General features: G+C 36.8%; 1 protein-coding gene across 1 annotated transcript; it reads right to left on the bottom strand.

Moving 5' to 3' along the window:
• Nucleotides 1-8,785: 8,785 nt before the first annotated feature.
• Nucleotides 8,786-15,379, bottom strand: LOC138320372 (di-N-acetylchitobiase-like). The gene is made up of 7 exons (XM_069263292.1): nucleotides 15,127-15,379; nucleotides 12,835-12,979; nucleotides 12,362-12,573; nucleotides 12,019-12,190; nucleotides 11,602-11,699; nucleotides 10,801-10,968; nucleotides 8,786-10,410 (listed from the first exon to the last, which is right to left on the bottom strand). Exons 1-7 carry the CDS (start codon nucleotides 15,262-15,264, stop codon nucleotides 10,219-10,221), a joined length of 1,125 nt encoding a protein of 374 aa, XP_069119393.1. The 5' UTR covers nucleotides 15,265-15,379; the 3' UTR covers nucleotides 8,786-10,218.
• Between the last annotated feature and the right edge of the window lie 5,976 nt (nucleotides 15,380-21,355).

Raw genomic sequence — 21,355 nt, 5'->3', positions numbered from 1 at the left:
GTCACACCAATATCCAAGGTAAGTACAAATGTATTGATTGTCACACCAATATCCAAGGCAGGTACAAATGTATTGATTGTCACACCAATATCCAAAGTAGGTACAAATGAATTGATTGTCACACCAATATCCAAGGTAGGTACAAATGTATTGATTGTCACACCAATATCCAAGGTAGGTACAAATGTATTGATTGTCACACCAATATCCAAGGTAGGTACAAATGTATTGATTGTCACACCAATATCCAAGGTAGGTACAGATGTATTGATTGTCACACCAATATCCAAGGTAGGTACAAATGTATTGATTGTCACACCAATATCCAAGGCAGGTACAAATGTATTGATTGTCACACCAATATCCAAAGTAGGTACAAATGTATTGATTGTCACACCAATATCCAAGGTAGGTACAAATGTATTGATTGTCACACCAATATCCAAGGTAGGTACAAATGTATTGATTGTCACACCAATATCCAAGGCAGATACAAATATATTGATTGTCACACCAATATCCAAGGTAAGCACAAATGTATTGATTGTCACACCAATATCCAAGGTAGGCACAAATGTATTGATTGTCACACCAATATCCAAAGTAGGTACAAATGTATTGATTGTCACACCAATATCCAAGGTAAGCACAAATGTATTGATTGTCACACCAATATCTAAGGTAGGTACAGATGTATTGATTGTCACACCAATATCCAAGGTAGGTACAGATGTATTGATTGTCACACCAATATCCAAGGTAGGTACAGATGTATTGATTGTCACACCAATATCCAAGGTAAGCACAAATGTATTGATTGTCACACCAATATCTAAGGTAGGTACAGATGTATTGATTGTCACACCAATATCCAAGGTAGGTACAAATGTATTGATTGTCACACCAATATCCAAGGTAGGTACAAATGTATTGATTGTCACACCAATATCCAAGGTAGGTTCAAATGTATTGATTGTCACACCAATATCCAAGGCCGGTTCAAATGTATTGATTGTTAACCAATATTCAAGGTAAGTACAAATGTAATGATTGTCACACCAATATCCAAGTTAAGTACAAATGTTCCACAGCTATCGGTGTGATAAGTTGAACATCTTTCTAACAATCAGGGTTATTTAGTAACAGCTTACTACTTGGCCACCGCAAGCCCTGTTCCACTGCAGGTATACCATTAGGTTCTAACACATCAAGCTTATACATTATCGTCCAAATATGTAATTGGAGTATTGTAGTAGTTTACCTATGAATTATCCATCAATTTTTGTCTCAATATCCTGACAGAGATCGTCTTATAGAGAAGCACATTTTAATCACTCTTTTAACTTATTGGATTGTACAGCATTATGGATTTGCATATTACTGGGTTATCTCCTCTTGCAAGTTGGTATTGATTATGATGTCACGTTTACAAGCGTAATATTGTATATATTAGAGAAAACAAAAAATAATGGCCTAACAATCAATACCTCAAGAGTAGATAACTGTAAAATATTTAAAAAATTGTGTACATAATCAATTTTGTCTACAAGCTAGTAGATGATTTATATTTCATTAATCAACCTGTCTAAAATGATCTTTTCTATTACCAAGGCCTCGTCCAACCAGAGGGCGGGGCGAGCAGGGAGAGTTTCTGCGGGAAAATGTTTCCGCCTGTACACAGCCTGGGCCTACCAGAATGAGCTGGAGGACAACACTATACCAGAGATCCAGAGAACTAACCTAGGTAACGTGGTCCTCATGCTTAAGTCACTCGGCATCAACGACCTTATCCACTTCGATTTCATGGATCCACCTCCACACGAGACACTTATCCTAGCATTGGAACAGTTGTATGCTCTCGGCGCTCTGAACCATCGTGGAGAGTTAACAAAACTTGGACGTCGTATGGCTGAATTCCCTGTTGACCCAATGATGTCCAAGTCCATACTAGCATCAGAACAGTGAGTTGTCCCAAATTTACATATTGTAGTAAGGACTTCAAAATGGTCAACAGAATGTTTCTTTGCTTGTAATGCTATGGTAAATGTTGATCTTCGATTTCTAGATAGTAAGATAAATGACATTTTGAAAAATGCCTTTAATAAACATAAAATGTAAAATGAAAACGCATGATCAATCTAAGAGATGACAATTGTAGTAAGAGAGCAAAATAGTTTGCTATCTACAATCCATTTTCAAATGCATTTGAACGCCTTTGATCTCTTATGACTAAATGAAGCCGTTATTTTGACAGCTATTACCCACATGAACATAAATCTACAGTATAAGGATAACAGTTTACTGCTCGTTTCAGGTACAAATGCTCCAAGGAGATCCTCACAATATGTGCTATGTTGTCTGTTAATAACGCCATATTCTACCGCCCAAAAGACAAAGTTGTTCACGCTGATACAGCGCGACAGAACTTTTTCCGTCCAGGTGGTGATCACATGACCCTACTTAATGTGTATAACCAATGGGAGGAGACGTCTCACTCCACGCAGTGGTGTTACGAGAACTTTATACAGCACCGCTCAATGAAGCGAGCCCGGGATGTCCGCGACCAGTTGGAGGGACTGATGGAAAGGGTTGAGATCGAGATTACTACGAACCCTGGAGACTCTATAGCTGTCCGCAAGGTCAGTCAGTCACAAGCTCAAATCGTAACTCTACAGCAGCAAGTCAAGCTTTGTTAACTTAGTCAGTTGGGCAATAGTTATACTTATTGGTGGGATTATTCAAGTTTTAAAAATGTACTTGATTACTTATAGTAAATAGGTGATTGGGACCTACAAATTACTGCTAATTAAACTTTGAGTAATTAAAATTTTGAGTTAACATGGCCTGACTGCGTTCCAATTTTTGTGATATGAAAGTAAACTTTACTATCATCTTCCTTGCTTACTTTACTGAAGTTTTAGTTGTACTATGCTCTTGCAGACTTTGAAACATATATAATCAATTGTATAGGCTTAACTGAAGTTTTCTCTATATATAAAAGTCCTATCAATAAAGAAAGTGAAATTACAGTTTTGAAATTGGCTGTGGGACTACACAAGATGATTATATTCTTGGACACAGAAACTTGACATCTGATCATGACAATTATATTAAATGTTGATAGTTGTGTCTTAAACTGATGATATCTATATAAAAAACTTATAAAATGACAATGTATAAATTGAACAGGCTATTACTGCTGGATTTTTCTACCACACGGCGCGGCTTGGTAAGGGAGGTAACTACCGCACAGTAAAGCACCAACAGACAGTTATGGTTCACCCCAACAGTAGTCTGTTTGAGGACCGACCACGCTGGTTAATCTACCACGAACTTGTGTTTACCACCAAGGAGTTCATGAGACAGGTAAAACATCGTCAAGCAATATAGTGCTCATGAGACAGGTAAAACCTTGTCAAGCAATATTTTCTTGGAAAAGAATGTGATTGATAAAATGGTTTTATTCATTTATTCTGTCTTTGCATATTATAGACTACTTCCCTTGCGGGCAGGTATCCATTATGACTTCATTATTTTGTGAGCAAAACTAACGTTGTTTTCTCTGGAAAATATTACGTTACTCTCGCAAACACATGACGTCACAATCAATACCTACCAACAATAGAAGATAACCCTGGAATATTTAAAGTTCAGAATTTCATATAAGGCTGAAACAATGTGATAACACCAATCCGATGTGTACTAGCAAAAATGAATCAAGAACAAAATTAAAATTGATAATATACATAAATGTGTACATGATGAGGTAACCAGAAATACTGTTACATTCTCCCTCATGTTAAAAAGACATATTTATTAGGTAGCCAAGCTGGGCATGGTTTTGGAGGGCAACTAATTCATTTATCAGCTGTTGTGAATATCATATCAACTTATTGCTTGTTTCAGGTGATCGAGATAGAGAACTCGTGGCTGCTGGAGGTGGCGCCTCATTACTACAAGTCTAAAGAACTAGAGGACACGTCTAAACGGAAAATGCCCAAAAATACAGGGAAAACAAGGGAGGATGTGACAAGACAATATTGATCTACAATTGTGAACTCGGTAGATTGTCAGCTGTTTACTTTATTGGTTCAAGTGTGTTAACTCAGTAGACTGTCAGCTGTTTACCTTATCGGCTCAAGTGTGTTAACTGTGTGTCTGTAACAAACTATGGGGTCATATGTAATATCTATTTTATGAGAAACGTGATATCTTAAGGAATGAGACTCCAAGTCATTGTCATATTTTATCATTAATTGTCAGAATTACATAATATAAAAGATTATTTTTCTATCATAAATGAAATGACTTAATGCAAAACAAATATTTAGAATAATTTATAAGTCTTGTATTATTTCAGTAAAAATATTTGCATTTCTCCAGATTGGAATAAGAAGACAATCCTGTAGGTTTAACACATGTTGTGTGTACAACTGTGTGTGTACATGTGCCGCTATAGGTATTTAAATCCTGAAGGTGACTTTGGACATAATGGTATAGCACAGGTCATCTAGGTGTTATACAAAACGTTCTTGAGAGTAATAGAGAAATCTGATTCACAAACATTTATGGCTGACATAATAAGAAAATGGGTGTAAAACTTTGATTAGAGCGTGAAGACATTTGTACATTGTGTGTATGAATGAATGTAGTGGATTTGACTATGTTACAAAGTGCTTGCTAGATGTGTATGCTGGTCATATACAAAGATGTAAATATCATGTCTGGATCATTCATTAAACAAAACATGAAAATTAAAAACATTGAGTACACATTGTTGAATTTTTAGTCCACTATCATCAGGACCATTCCATCAACACGATTGCTGACAGGCAGCCATCTTGGATTTTAATAGTTAAAGTTTGTTATTTCATTTTTCAAAAAAAATAAAGGGATCTGTCTAAAATATGTGTATGTTTCCCTTTCGCTCTATTTGTGCATATTGCAATTTTTGAAATTGTTATTGCAGCTATTGCAGAAAGTGTGAAAGGGATAATCATATGTCCACATCCAGTGTATTACGGTATTAACATTCTGGAATTCCAGTAACAACTAGGAAAGACTATATGACGGCTGTGAATAGTACAGCTACAACCTGGAGAGATAGAAGACGGTTGGGAGAGACCAGCAGCGGGTCGTTAGGGTTGCTATTGACATGCTGAAGTATATCCTCCTTGAGGAGAACCTCTTAGAATCGCAATGAACAGGCATATACTTGTATCAAGGCACCCCCGGGGCAGCACGAGAGTGGGGAGGATGAACGACCCATGAGCAGATTTAGGAATCAACACTGGAACAGAACATGGATGCAAGTCAGAACAAGGAAACAAGGAGGAGCAAATGTAGTTGCGGAAAATTGTACAAGAACGAGAGAGAAATTGAAGATTCACTGAGGAGGAGGTTCGGGGAGACAACCACAGTAGCCACAGCTTCCATGCATCATAGGGGGGAAAAGAGCAAGGCTAGGATGTAGACTCTCAGAGGGAATCGGCGGAGGATCAGAAAGAACAATGAGAGGAATGAAGAAAGAGAGTGAGGTGGCCGGGAGTCTTAGCAAGGCAGTATTGAAACAGATCAATGATGACGTCGATAAAGTTCTCAAGTCAAGGATCATTTGGAACATTGACAAGGAAATGAAAGGGAAGTCAACATGTACATACAACATAAGGATAGAGAGACTTAGCACAGCAGAAAAGAAAGGAATAAGAGGTTGAGCCATGAAAGAAAATAGAAGAGAGAATTAGGAGTCAGTAACATCAGAAGGAAATTGAGAACGTTGAAGAAATGATTCAGGAATGCAAGAGACGGTCAGAAATAACGTATCATCAAGTGTATGCATAACCTCAGGGAAAGACCCAGGACATTAAAAAGAGCAAAAACTAACAGGAGGAACCGTAAAGAAAAGAGCAGGAAGAGGGCAAACCGTTGTAGCGAATACTGTCTGGGAGCAAGGGATCGATCTGGACAATTAAACTGCTTAAAGGACGCAGTAGAGGAAAATCTGAGGAGACTCACAGTGATACGAGGAGGGGAGAAGACCTGGCACAGAATATGAAGATAAAAGAAGTAGCAGCCATTTTGGATTTTGACACCAGAAACTTGCTATCATTATTTCTCAGAAAGGGATGAAAAGATCGTTCTCAAATTTCATGTGTGGCTATTTTTCGATTTAGATCCCAATAACATGATATGGGAATACCAAACTAGACGGCATTTCGACATCTGAAGTTTTTAGCTCGCCTATTCGAAGAATAGGGGGAGCTAATGTTGTCACCCGGCCGGCGTCGGCGTCAGCGTTGGCGTCCCATTTCACGTTAAAGTTTTTGAGCAAGTTTCTGTTTCATCAATTGTTTAAGCTTAAGTCATCATAAATGTTTATGATTTTATTTTCCTAATGTGTATGGATGCTGAAAGTGATAATGCAACCAATTTGGGGCCCTTTAGGGGGGGGTTTGAGTCTGTTAATTTGTCATATTTCCATCTTAAAGTTTTTGAGCAAGTTTCTAATTTGTCGATTGTTTAAGCATAAGTCATCATAAATGTTTATGATTTTATTTTCCTAATGTGTATGGATGCTGAACGTGATAATACAACCAATTTGGGGCATTTTAGGTTTTTTTTGAGTCTGTTAATTTGTCATATTTCCATGTTTAAATAGTAAATACTTGAACATCAACTTCTTCTGAATAGGCGAGCTTTGCTGTTCTCCAACAGCTCTTGTTTCTGTTATTTCTCAGAAAATGTTTAGGGATCATTCTCATTATTTCATGCCTTTGTTTATCCTTACTTATAAATACTTTATGGAAAAGCATTAATTCATACACATATATTGTTTAGTATGTGTGTACAGAATCACCATGTTATCAGTAGCGTTAACGGAAAGAAGAGATAATCAGGAATCCACCTTGTATTTGACTACATATATATCAATGGTGGGCGTCAAGATCCCTCGAAAGTCTCTTGTTTGTCATAGTGGCGCTCCAATGTATGTTGGGATTTAGATGTGTCTCGGCCAGGAGATATATCTTTCCCATTGCCTTCTAACACAAGTTAGAGCGAAGGAATCGTTCAGGCAATTTGATTTACACGCATACGGTGAGGTCTACCGCTGACGTCAAAGAGTGAGCGAGATCATAGGTGAATTAAGACTTGTAAATGTAAGTAGATCTACATATACTTATTTATTCATTACGCCTTTTCGTACTAAATCATCAATAACTGCGCAATTATTTGTCTGATATATCACGCATTGTGAATCATGATAACAAATGATGTAACAATCCGTTTGTTAATTATGACAAACAGGATACAGATACCTGGGTATTTCACACCAATAAGACTGACGTTAGGGAATGATCGGAGTAGAGAATGGACCAAGTTTCAGTCTGGTTTCTTTGACAATAGGTTTCTGAACAATCTTAATTGAAATACAAATTCTCAAAATCCACTAAAAATCTGAGCTTTTAGCTCAAAAGGACCAGAACATGGAAAAATAAATTCCTCCAACTTTTTGACGGATACATATACCATGTCTAACAATATGAAAAGGACCTGAACATCTAAAAATAATTTCCTCCAACTTCTGACGGATACAAATACCATGTCTAATATGAATATCGTTTCAAGATGACGGATGAAACTGATTTAAGAAGGTAGGTCCAAGTTTGAATTTTGTGCTTCAATGATTTATGTACTTATCCCTGCGGACTATGATCTTTTACTTTGTGATTTGTAATTGATATAACATATCCTTGTCCTAACGTGGGTTCGATTAAATGATAGTTATTAATATAGAATTAATGACAGAATTAGTCTCATGCGAGGCATTATGCTGGAAATGCAAGTATTTTGTTGATTAATAGGTTCAGATTTTTTATCCAAAACAGACGTGAACCTGGTAAATAGCTTCTTCAGCCTTCGTCCATGTGTTCTGATTGTCCTTTTTTAGAACGATTGGACGTGATTTGAAACACTTCGATCATTCTCGACTTGTCTGGGTGAAACAAAAGTAGATAAATCCTATATTTCATCATATGTGTCGCATTTGTTTCCCCAACAACGGAGATGTAAATATTGACTTATGAAAGAAGTACTTGAATGGTCGTCACTTAAGCAATTCCACCAATTGGATTCCACTAACACTAACCCATGCCAGGTTACTGTTCTTAGCGTTGTTATTTTCCTATTTACACATTCTAGATAGCAACAACAGCAATATAAAATGAAATGATATTGATAGTAACTGGAATCGCGAACGGAAAACGTTTTCTGTAAAACAACTTTCTTGATTAATTTTCGCGATCGCTGTTAACTCGCGAAAGTTTTACTTACTCTATTCTTACACAAACTCAAATGTATTTCCATTTAACTTTAAATTCAGGAAAATTATTAACCGCGAAAATGTTTTTTAAAAGAAGATCGCGAAAGGACGTTGGTTTACAGTACCTTATGCATGTTTCAGCGCGAAAGTTTACGTTAGGCTGGCAACAACGACAGCCGGTTTTAGCAGGATTTCAAATAATTATTAAATTTTCGAATTTGAAATCGGGATTCATTTATACTTGAATCAAATGATCCGGGTACAATCGACCAATAACTTAGTTATAATGAAGATCTATTAAGTCGTTCTCGCGTCTCCGTTTTGAGCAAGGGTTATTATATTATATATTTGATGGACATACCCATCCGTATCTCATCATTCGTTTTATTGTAAATGGCATTCCTGTTTCTAAGCTACATCGCCATGAATATGATAAGGTAAACCAAATAATAACAAAATGCACACTCCAGTAAAAATATTTTAATAAATACACATCTGGGTAATTATAAGGCACTTACAATAAGGAATGTGTTTTTCTGTGTATATAAGAGTATTTATACAATCAAAGCTATTGCAAATCAAACAAATACTTTTGTGTTAGGTCATTCTGTTAAGGAGATGCCTGATAGTAGTTTTGCGATGATTGCTAAGCGATATGATTGAATGACTGAACAGTGTGATGAATGATAATACAAAAATAAAATTATTTTCTAATCGGATAATAGGATGAATACTTCAAGTTATTCATAATTATAGGAAATAAAACAATAATTTATTTCCTTTTAAACATACGCATCTATCCTTATCATCACATTTGTGTTTAGTTTAATAAGTAATCGTGCAACTGTCGAGGACGGACATGAGACAAATATACACTTTACAAAATATCAGATGGTATAAAAACGCAGATCGTTTGAAGAACTTATAGGATTATAAATTATATAGTTCACTGAATGCATGGTCAATACAATATAAAATGCAAGGAAAACAGTTTAATATTTTGAAATTGTAAATGATTTAAAGTAAACCTTGACGGCATATAAATTATATAGCTCGCTGAATGCATAAATAGTCAATATGATATAAGATTCAACGAAAACAGTTGAATAGTTTGAATAGTAATTTGAACGAATAATATTTAAATGTAAATTTACGCGAATATTCCTACTCATCTCGAGTAAATATGTTACAACAAACCAACAAAAACAAAGGTTATCTCTCTTCGTGAAAAAAACTAATTTCAGACTTTTCATCTTTCATTCATTAAATAAAATAAAATGACAACACAAAACAAATTGTCCAAAAAGGGTCATGGAAGCAAATATCGTACTTGTTTACAAATACATCATGCATCTCATCGCTTGATAATATCATATTAGTGGCAAAGCCTTATTAGAAATGTGACCATTAAATGGAAAACAATGTTTAGACGCTGTATTATTTTGTATGTTAATTAGACATGTATATACACCATTAAACATCAGCAATTGTTCACATGATGGCTATATCCTTTACGCTCTGTCGGCGCTGGAGCATCTTTATGTCAATGAAGGTAAAGAATCATAAACTAATAGACACGTACCATTTATTTTCTTTTTTTTTTTCTGTTTTTTTGTCGAAAATGTCTTAAATGAAAAAAAAAACAATGTGAAATCAAATCTTTTCCCTACATACATACCCTTTGTTTTGGAGCTGAAAGGGGAAACACATCTATAATTTATTTGTCCTAACATATATCAGGGGATTTAGTTTTTCTTGTAATCAGGAAATCGAAAATGTCTTAAATGAAAAAAAAACAATGTGAAATCAAATCTTTTCCCTACATACATACCCTTTGTTTTGGAGCTGAAAGGGGAAACACATCTATAATTTATTTGTCCTAACATATATCAGGGGATTTAGTTTTTCTTGTAATCAGGAAATGCCCTCCACATCTCAGCACGCTGACGAACAACTTCCGGTGTGTCCTGAGAATAGTCCAGTGCATCTGCGTTCCAGATACCAACTCCTCGCAGGTCATACATCAGAGCCATATCAAACTTAAACTTCAAACTCACGGGATCATCGTACCGGATCTGGTAAGTTGTCCCCTGGTAAATAAACGATGAACGTCAATAACGTAACATAAAAGAAAGAACGTTGAAAGTATTGACCTAAGAATGTTTGTCTTATCTTTTAAACTATGTTTGTTTCATTTGGAAAGTAGTAAATTTTCCTCCTTTTTTAAAGTGTTAAGTGCGTATAGCCTAATGTTTCTTTAAAAGCTGAAACCGCACTAAAATTTATTATTCATTTTGCATGATTTCATTTCGCCATATATGCTTATGATCCATTAAAGCCAATGGAAAACGAAATATAAATTTTATTAAGACATTAAATTATTAAAACTGAAGGCAATGGCGACCATGTTAATATATGACCCCAATATATTGTTTTTTTCTGTTGATATATTTAATGGTTTACCCAAGACAAATACGTACGTTTTCTTTATAGTTGAAATAAGGTGTGAGGGTGGATGTCTCCCAAAGACGACCAGTAGTCGAGGATTTGATGATCTGCATCAAGTAACCATAGTTTTGTTCTCTTCCTGCCGCGTCACTGCAGTTAACTCCTCGGAATGGCACGTGCTTGATGCTGCATACATTGTCCTGATACAAGAACAAACCAGTTCACAGTGTTGACAAAACAAAGTCCAAATTAATACATACATTTTAGATAGAGCAAGATCGGAGGAGATTGGTAAGTGTTCTGCTCGAGACCTTAAATATTGAACAACCCACCAGTCTATTCCGTTTTAATACTTCCGTAAATTAAGGACAAGAGCAGTAAGACTTGAAGAAGGCAACCATCCGTGAAGTTAAGGACATATGGAAGGCCATCCTCAGGGAAACTCTGTAAAGTGTTCCACACACAGTCACTAGGTTCGTGACTGGCTAATAGGTCAACCGTGGATATGGAAACATGACAGTTTTAGGTACAAAGCCACTGAACATCAATGATGTTCTATAAAACCTGACATAACCTTGCTTACAAAAAGTTACTATCTAACATAAGAGGACAAGGCAAAGCAGATACATGTGTCAGCAGAAATACAACATCACAACACAGAAATTATGTTAACGGGGGGGGGGGGGGTTAAATTGCCCACTAAAATAAGACTGACTGTCGTATCTGAATACGCAATCAAAATGATCATCTGAAAAGAGAAGATAACAGTACAATGTATTTGCATAAAATCAAATTATGATCAGCATGCGATATCGTTGTGGATGACGTCATACCTGCGTCACAGACAAGCACGGGTAGTAGTAGCCATACCAGGGGACTCCCAGTACCATCTTCTCTGGTGGTATCCCCGCGGCAAAGTACTTCTGTACACCTTAAACAGAGAGGGACCAAGTGGCTATTATTATGTTAAATCAGAAATAAATGCTGGCAAATGACGTCCTATTGGCAAGACGGATGCTAGATTGTTTTATTGCACATTTTTTGCAATCTTATTCCTCCCTGGATCCATAAACATACTAATTTAAACCGATTAAATGAGAAGATCTCGGATATTGAAGTTTCTGATAATGTTTTAAAGTGGTCAAGAGTAATCTGGTAGTTTTTGTACCATTCTGCTGATGAGCTGGAAAATATAGTAAATGCATCCCATAGTGAGACAGTTGAATAAATAGACGCTGATTTTTTATCACCTGATTGCGTTTTGTAGAATCCGGAGTTCGCTAGCGCAACACATGGACCCCGGATTTGACTTTGTTCGTCATAGGACATAACAAACAGGAAGTCGGTGACTGTGGATAATGTCTTGAAGTCATAGCAACGCTGGTCAATACAGGCTGGAGACCATGCAACGTCAACTGTTATCTGCCAATACAAAGGGGTATGCTTTCCATTGTTTCATCAATTACTAATACACTTATTGTCGTCAAGGGATTTTATCGTTCACATGTCGGTGCCTCGTGAGTTATACATTTAGATTAAAATAAAGTCTATGTATTCGATCTAAGCGCCATTACAGCTATTACAACAACACACCTGATATGATGGGTTGTATTGTTTAAACATCTTATACGTCCGTCTGACCAGTGCCGTATACCCGTCTCTCATGTCTGTCCTATCGGCTGGGATGGCACTTTCGTAGTCGAAATTCAGGCCGTCCAGATGTTTCTGCGTGACTACAGCCAGGTTTTTCACCACCCATTCCTCCTGAAGTGTAGCGTTAGTTAGGTACTCCGTAGGCACACCCGCTAGTGGCAAGGTCATACATATAAGCTAAATATAGTATTGAGGTAATTACAATGCAATGCAATTTGCGATACAATTCAGTTTGACTTGGCTAATAAGAACATTTTTGCCAAACACATGCTAATATTAAATATTAACAGGTAAATGCTGAATTCAATAAAAAAAATCTGTCAATATGACCTTTTCCAATATTAAATTTAGCTCTATAATATACAAGTGTACTATAACTAAAATATAACTAAAGCTATATGATATCTTATTACCTATGTAGACTACTCGGGCTCCGTTGCTATGTGCGAGACACATCATCTCATCACTGTAGTAACCAACCATGACGACAGTGCTGATCTTCGTCCAGTTGTACTTCTTCCATGTTTGGATATCCTTACTTAACGAAAACACAAACACCTGCAAACGATGAGTTATTATTACATTTTCTAGCGTCACATTATATTCCTTGTCTGATTTGTCTAGTATCTATTCGAGTTTGTCACCGACTCGCATCTTGTTAAAGGATGAAACAACTGTGTTGTTATACCGCATTGTGACGTCACTCCGGTCCAACAGCACATTTTAACTAGTCGATTTTAACTGTTCTTTGGTAGCAGTGTACAGTAAGACCGAATGGCCATGAGATTTTTATTAAGCAGAAAGCCCCTGTTTTATTATATGCATAAAAAAAATAAAAAATGTATATATCCTAAAATTGGTGAATTCAATCTAGAGAATTATATGCAGGCTTCACATTTGCATAAAGAAATTCCCGAAAATGGGTTCGAGATTAATGGTTTAGAGGGTATCCGAATGTGCGTCTCAGATGGAAAAACTCAATACTGTCGCAGCAGAAATTGATAGCCGGGGTACGAGGTAAGATTGCTCAAAAGTTTAATGATATACCTATGTCGAAATAGGCTCAGTTCCGCTATCACGGCAGTGATGCTTGGTTTTAAACTGTGCCCAAGAAAAAAAATTCTCCTAGAGGGGGTGTAATTTTGGGTTGAAAATCCCAATTTTTAGCATTTTTTCAAAAAAACAAATTTGGTTACCATGGTTTTTACAGGCTCACAAAACCACAAGAAGCAGACCTGTCCAAAAATTAACTCTGCATAACAATTGCAAATGTTGTGTAGATTAAAAATATACATGTATATACTTTTATATAGATGTCATTTAAGGTTAAAAAGCTGTGTGTACATAATTAAAGCCTGCACTTTATTTTGCTGAATTTTTCAAATCTACTGTACACTGCCACCTTTGGACCGCTAGACGGAACAGTACATTTGTTGGCATTTTTCAATAGAGTTTATATAGAAACTATTTTATAGGGGTATAACATTTTCGACTGTTTTCACACGAAGTTGCTGGAAAATCGTTATAGACATAAACAAATCCCCAGAAATTATTGACCGTTTGACTGTTGACCACTGAGGAATTTTTGTACGCGCTGAATTTTTGTTTCGAGAACGAAATGTTCAGATTTTGTTATAGTGATTTTATGAAATCTCGGGCCGATTACACTTTGGTTGTTATGGAAAGATACGGAAAGTGCAAATGCAATACGGAAAACACCATTCATGGGAAGTACAACTTGGCACGGCATGTATTTAAATCTAGCAAATTTTTTAAGTTCATTTTTTGCTTTAAAATTGCTCCACCGCCGACAGAGCATAAATGATATTCTTCATTTGAACAATAATTTGTATTTAATCGTGTATATATATGCCTAATTAAAACATAAAATAATATAAAATAATTTATTTCGGCTTTGGTGCATGTGCAATCGGTACTTCATTCCTTATAGGATGTAGTGCCACACAATTTTTTCGGGATGCAATTAATTAGTTTTCATATTTTTAACTTGAATCAAAATTAGAAGCTCAGACTTTTTAACGGTGGTAATGGTGTAAAGTAAGTAACTTTTGTAACTGAAGAAAAATACAAAATCGTCTCCTCCTGTTTTTGATAGTGAAAAAATACCATTTGTCAGCGGTGGAGCATCTTTAAACACCGATTTAATATGTCTTTGCACAATTCAGGTAACAAAACAGTTGTTTCATGTCTTATCAGGTAACAGTCAAAAACTCTTTTCCGGAGGTGTTGCGACCCACCCTAGCTAGGAACTGTTTTCCGAGGCCGCAACTTGACCTAAAACTCAAAATAATTTCCCGTATGCCTATTTTGTTAAACCCAACTCTTATTTTTCCATTAGGCCTAGGGTAACTTTCAACTCTTCTTCCAATTCTTAAATTTCGTGAAAGTAGAGATGAGGTGTTACGGCGGAACTAAAAACACAGGTTCATTTTACAAGAGTGAATACGGTAATTACTAGTCGTCACGTAGGAAGTGAATTCCACCCTTTTATGTTCTGTATTGATTAATAACAGACATATATATGACTATGCATATTACACGTTAAGATCTCTACTTCATAAATATTGCCAATGAAATAAAGGAAGTTGAAAACAATAAAATCGGCGAATACATGTGTCCTGGTCCCGTGACTAACATGCGACATTGAATGTAGTAAGACAACATGGCGGGTTGACTGTGTATACCTCCTTTCTTTTTGTGTCCTTTATTGGCGTGCACAGTGATGGATTGGAACATGGACAATCCGCTACTCCAGATACTTGGGGTGTTCCCCATGTCACAAGTAATGGGGCAAACAAAGCAAGCATGTACCACTGTTCCATTTCAATGTTTATTCGGTGTAACCACAAATTCACGCCTGCTTTAATATATACCGGTGTTACTCGTTCCCCATCGATAAACTGTCGTCGTCAGGATGTATTCTTCTGAGGTTTCAGTCCCGTTGAAGTCTCGTTTCGACAAAGATCAAAGAAGTTATGAGATTTTCAAGTATATTTTATCAATATCTGTAGCAAATTGCCAGATGCAAATTTTGTCAAAAAATTACATTTCTATTTTCAGTAGATTTTTTATACACAGTGTATGAACGAAAGTGTATAGCATAATCATTAGTTGCTTTTTGTATGGTCACTTGTGAGTATCGAAGCGGGATGAATGAAAACAGGCATGGTATGCAGGTCGGTAAAACACCAAATATCGGCATTATTCGTAACTACAAATATGTTTAACATTATAGACGTCCTCATAACATGTATATTAACAAATTCATGAACATGATTTTGAAAAGAATGTTAGCAATAGATAAGAATCGAAGTGTAATCACTGAATTACGATCAAAACTGCGATGTGTTTTAGGAGGAAATTGCGTTTTCTCCCGTTTTTCCTGAAATATAAGTTATAATTGTAACTTATATGAGTAATTTGATCATCTATTTATTTACATTGTCTTTATTCTACACCATTCTTAATTAGAAAGCAGCTAAAACATATCTTAAAATATGCATACATGAAATAGTTTTGTATAGTCGCTTGTTACTTTACTGTATAGTCGCTTGTTTTAATTCAAAAAATTACAGTATAGTCACTTGCGCAAAAATCGCATTGCAAATCGTTCATATTTCTAATTTTCAGCAATTTTCAAGTTAAAGGAACTTGAATATGATTTCGTTTAGGTCACAGGATGTGATCAGCATTGGGAAACATAGAAACAAAAAGTGGAAATTTGCGTAAATCTAGTTTTTTATGATTTGATTCATGGAAAGCTCACTTTTTTATCACGTGATTCCCGGGCGACAACGATATTAAATATATACATACCAATCGATACAGACGCACAAGGGTAGATTAGATGCTCATCACTATCTTCACTAATATGTGTTATTATTTTTTAAAAATAGGTGAGTATGTGTGCATTTTGACCACGACGTCATTAACAGGAAATTTTGTTTGATCTTTTTGTGTCTTGATAATGGGACAGATCGCCTCGAAAATTTGACGTTAATTTTGTCCATATTAATGGAAGTATTCTTTTCCCTAAAGGTATATTTGAACCCGACATATATTTACGCGTGCGATTAAAATTTACTTATTTCGCTGGTGATGAGAAATTGTGAAAATCAATCGCCGCAACAATGGCATTACGGTAAAAAGAAAGGTTTAAATCGCGAAATTGAATCCCCGCGGAATAACGTTAGACACGAAATTATGAAAATAATTTTGTTAGTGAACAGCCATTTCCAGCGTAAGAAATATAGAAATGACGTAAGTTATTTTCGTTTATGATTCTAGAAGAATTTATTTTCTCCGTAATTCTGACATTTTTTAAAATAATGACTTGTACATGGGAATCCAAGTTATACCTGAAGTATCAACGTGGTGTATTCTATTGCATTTTTATTGCATTTACTCCATCTAAATTGTGAATGACTATATACACCGAGCGCCGATGAAAACGCAACACTTTTTAATTGAATACTTTTCAATTAACTTTTTTGTTCATATCAAACAAATTAATAAAGTAAAAACTATGAGCTCATTACCTATGTATACAATAATTATGCACTCGGTATCAATGCGCGCTTGGTCTACCCATTACACGTGTACAGTCCTTGTGGATAGTAAGACTGTTTTCCACATTCAGATTTTGAAAACGCCGTTTAGTTTGGAAAACGATGCCACGGCTTACGGATACCCAGCGTCACAAAGTTAGGGGTATGTTGGTAGGCGGACTTCCGCGGCGTGAAATTGCGCGTAGAATGGGATGTTCGCCTTCTACTATTGTGAGACTTCATCAGCGGTTCGTTCAAACGGGTTCTCTGAATGATAGACCGCGCCCTGGGAGGCAACGAGTGACGTCGGATCGACAGGACCGTTACAACCGGGTCACCAATCTCCGTGACCGCTTCCAAACTGCCTCCCAAACGGCCAAAACAACGATAGGTATCAATGGAAGACGAATTTCGGTTTCTACTGGGCCGACGTCTGCGTAGCGCCGTTTTGAAAGCCTGTAGACCCTTCCGTGGGAACATGTTGACACAACGTCGACGTCAAAATCGCCTGACGCGGACCCGGAGGCATCGACGTTGGCGCCATTGGAGACGCGTACAGTTCACGGATGAATCCCGCTTCCATCTCCGTAATAGTGACGGTAGGATTCGCGTGTGGAGACGACGGGGAGAGCGTTACGTCGATTCGTGCGTCCGCGAATGTGACCGTTGGGGTGGTGGCAGTGTCATGGTGTGGGGAGGGATATCCTTCGACCGCAGTCCTACAAACTACCGTTGTACCGTTCTTTCGTAATCATCCCGACGTCGACATTCTACAGCAAGACAATGCTCGTGCGCACTCAGCAAGGTTGACCACAGACTTCCTTAATCAACAGAACATTCAAACACTGCCCTGGCCTGCCTTCTCCGCTGACCTCAGTCCGATTGAACACTAGTTGGACCAGTTAGGTCAAGCTGTGAAACGACGTCAGCCACAACCACAAAATCGACGTGAACTTGAAATTGCCCTTCAGGAGGAGTGGAGGAACATTCAGCCAGTTAGAATTCAGCGTCTGGTTCGGTTCATGCCACGTAGATGTCGTGCTTGTGTGGAGGCAAATGGTTGCCACATCAGATATTGAAAGTGTAAAAATGAATTTAGGGGGTAAAGACTTTGTAATGAAATAAAGATTTTTTCTATAAGATTTTTGTTACCATTAAATTTTGCATATTATAAGTATATATACATAGAAAAAACATCATATTAACAGATATCCTGACCAAGAGTGTCGCGTTTTCATCGGCGCTCAGTATATGATCTGTGCATCAAAGTTGACTAAACGTTTAAATTGATAGTGTATTTGATAACTCTGTTAGACTGATTTGTTCGCTTCACAGCCTTTTATCACTGCATATATTTCCTCTTAATAGCAAGCTACTATACAACTTCCTCCTCGCAAGCAACTATACATCGCCAGTTTCAAAACAATGCAAGTGACTATACAATTTCAACTGATCATCCTACAACCTCAAAATACGATTAAGTAAAAGATATTGTGTCCATTAATATGTATTTATGTGTTTTATATTGTTGGATTCATTTATAAAACTGTGATGGTGCTTGAAATAATGAAAACCAGACAGAATACCTTAAAATAGTGCAAAATATTAGGCGAGTGTCTCAATTATCCGATGATGAACAGCAGATCAACTCATGAAAAGTGTCTGAAATGTTAATTCTGATTAACCCTCAACATTTCATTAGTCACTGGTAGTTCAAATTGCTATCCATGACGCCATTTATAACTAAAGATTACAACAAAAACGTATAGAATAAATAAAATTAGCAAAAATATCCACTATCCATTGTTTCATTTGTCTTAGCAAGTGATCGAGTACCGCTATACAGACTCGCAACTACGATATTTAAAAAATACTATACACTTCCGTTCATACACTGTGTTATACTTAAGCAATAAACTGTTACCAGATTGGTCGTCCTATGGATGGCTGTGTTGGTCGAAATGACGACAAGGAGTAGGGTAGAAGCTTGTTGACGGCTTTTATTCAAAGTGTAGACAAGAGTTCTCACTTTCTCTCTCTCTCTCAAAGGTGGCCCTAGAGGAGGCGGTGACGTAGGTGTATGTGAGGCGGAAGTACCCAGTCTCAGTCTTATTCCCGTCTGATGTCCGTCTAATTTCAGTCTAGTTTCAGTCTCCGTCTGGTTTCAGTCTGACTGGGGCCTATTGCGGCCCTCTATTTATAATGATTGGGTACGTGACTGGTACACGTGCCGTTGGGACAATGCTTGCCCCAAAGGTTACCCAGCTCATCATAAACTGTCAAAATTTACTAATTTTAATTCAGAATACAGCCTTACCGGCGCCTGATGCAGGCTTAACAAAATAGAAATGTTTTGATTTTCTGACTGGACTTGGTTGAGGCTGGACAGAACCGCCTGTAATATGCACATTTTGCACAAACTATACTGCGCAGTTAAACAGGTGTGTGGACCACGTGATGTCCTGTCATTCCTTCCAGAACATTCCACGTAGTCCCTACCATACCCATACCTATTTGGTAACAATTAACTAATAAATTGGTCACCTAGTTTAACACGTGCATAGACCGTGCGACGTCCTGTCATGCTTTCCAGAACATCCCACGTAGTCGCTACTAAGTAGGTACCGTAACAATTTACTGATATTTCGGTCACCTAGTTTGGTCATGCCTTAAAACAACAACCTAACTCTGGCTGCAAACATGAGTAAACAATCCCGCGTTACTGACCTTTAAATATACTACACATCAATACTAGGTCTAAGCAACACTATGTACACCACAATAATGCACTATGAAATTAAACACAGCCTAATAAATATATACATGGTTGTTATTAAACAACTAATACTTGTACTCTTATATAAAATACACTATAATTTAACTCAGCCCCGCGATCCACAATTATACACGGCTAACATAACAACTTCTGTCAAGGTTCAACAGGTACCCCACTTCCTGTTTACCTAGCGGGAATATTCAAAGCCTAGCCTGTCTATCTCTATAGGGTTACAATCATCTATCACCAATAATATCATTGGGGCTTAAGCAAGGCTACCAGCCTGCCTACCTCTATAGGGTTACAATCGCCCCTTTCTTCAAACAAGACAATATGTAAGGCATTTCTCAGAATGGCTTACATATTTCTTAACGCAAAGTATCAAGTATTATTAATATTTCAATTTACCACTGCCTCCTTTAAAAAATATTCCCTAAATAGTAACTAGTGGCCATATCATTCATTTCTCCTTTCAACCTTCTTTCATTCGCATGCGTCATGCAGTATATTTTTAATTATCGCGAAGTTATCCTATTAAACGTTACAACTCTTTACCTTAATGCACAATATGTACATACACATATTGTAATTATCTTGGACGTTATACTTTAAACATCTCCTTAACGTATTCATGCAATATAAAGTCTTATTTACAGTCACAGTTCTATGGTCACAACATCATAAAGTTGGCGAGTTATTATATTTCACAGTTCGTCCATTGTAGTTCAAACATATTTCACAGTTCGTCCATTGTAGTTCAAACATATTTCACATTCACTTCCATTGTAGTTCGAACATACAATGTATTTAACAGTCACACAGTTCCATGGTAACTACGTCGTTGAAAATCAGTAATATTATTTCACAGTCACGTCCATTTTAGTTTGAACCTATTTAACAGTCACCGAGTTCCATGGTAACTTCATCGTTAAAAATCATTCGTAATAATATGGCTGCTCCTATATAAAAATCCACAGTATATCTCCACAGTTGCTGCTTATTTAGTTATATCCAGAGCTTCTTTATGTTCTTAGGTCCGTCATCCACCACGGTTCTTGAAGAGGTCACATTTTGTCTTATCCGCATTAAGACATTGTGATTTTTTTTAATTGATTAACGTTAATATCCAGACAAGAGTTGGTCTTGTTAACACCAAGACGTTTCCGTTTTGTCTTGTAATAACCGAGACATTATATGTATATCTTTGTCTCGTAAGTATCTTTAATCGTTAAATATCAAGGCATAATGTTTCACCGGGTCATTATCATTTCCTTCTTCACATTTAGACTTAGTCTTGTTACGACCAAGACGTTACTTTATATCTGTCTATGGAAGACTGAGCTCTTTTCTCAAGTCTGGGTATATTACACTTCGTACTCGGGTTGTAAGGCAGTCTTGTTTACCCGATTCAATTCCTCCACTTCCTGATGGGGCAGTTACATCTGCCTCGGCGAGGTCAACGCCTTCAGGGTAATTTCCTGACATCAGTGTAGGTTTTTCTTTGTTTTCTTGTTCCTGGTGGATGAGTTCCTTGATGTATGTTGTCATCAATTCTTCTAAGGCTGTCATGTCTTCTGTGGATTGGTTACT

This window comes from Argopecten irradians, chromosome 4, assembly GCF_041381155.1.
Source record: "Argopecten irradians isolate NY chromosome 4, Ai_NY, whole genome shotgun sequence".
In the NCBI taxonomy this organism is placed as follows: Eukaryota; Metazoa; Mollusca; class Bivalvia; order Pectinida; family Pectinidae; genus Argopecten; species Argopecten irradians.
The sequence above is the reverse complement of the archived record's forward strand: the minus strand, read 5'-3'. Positions and strand labels throughout refer to the sequence as shown.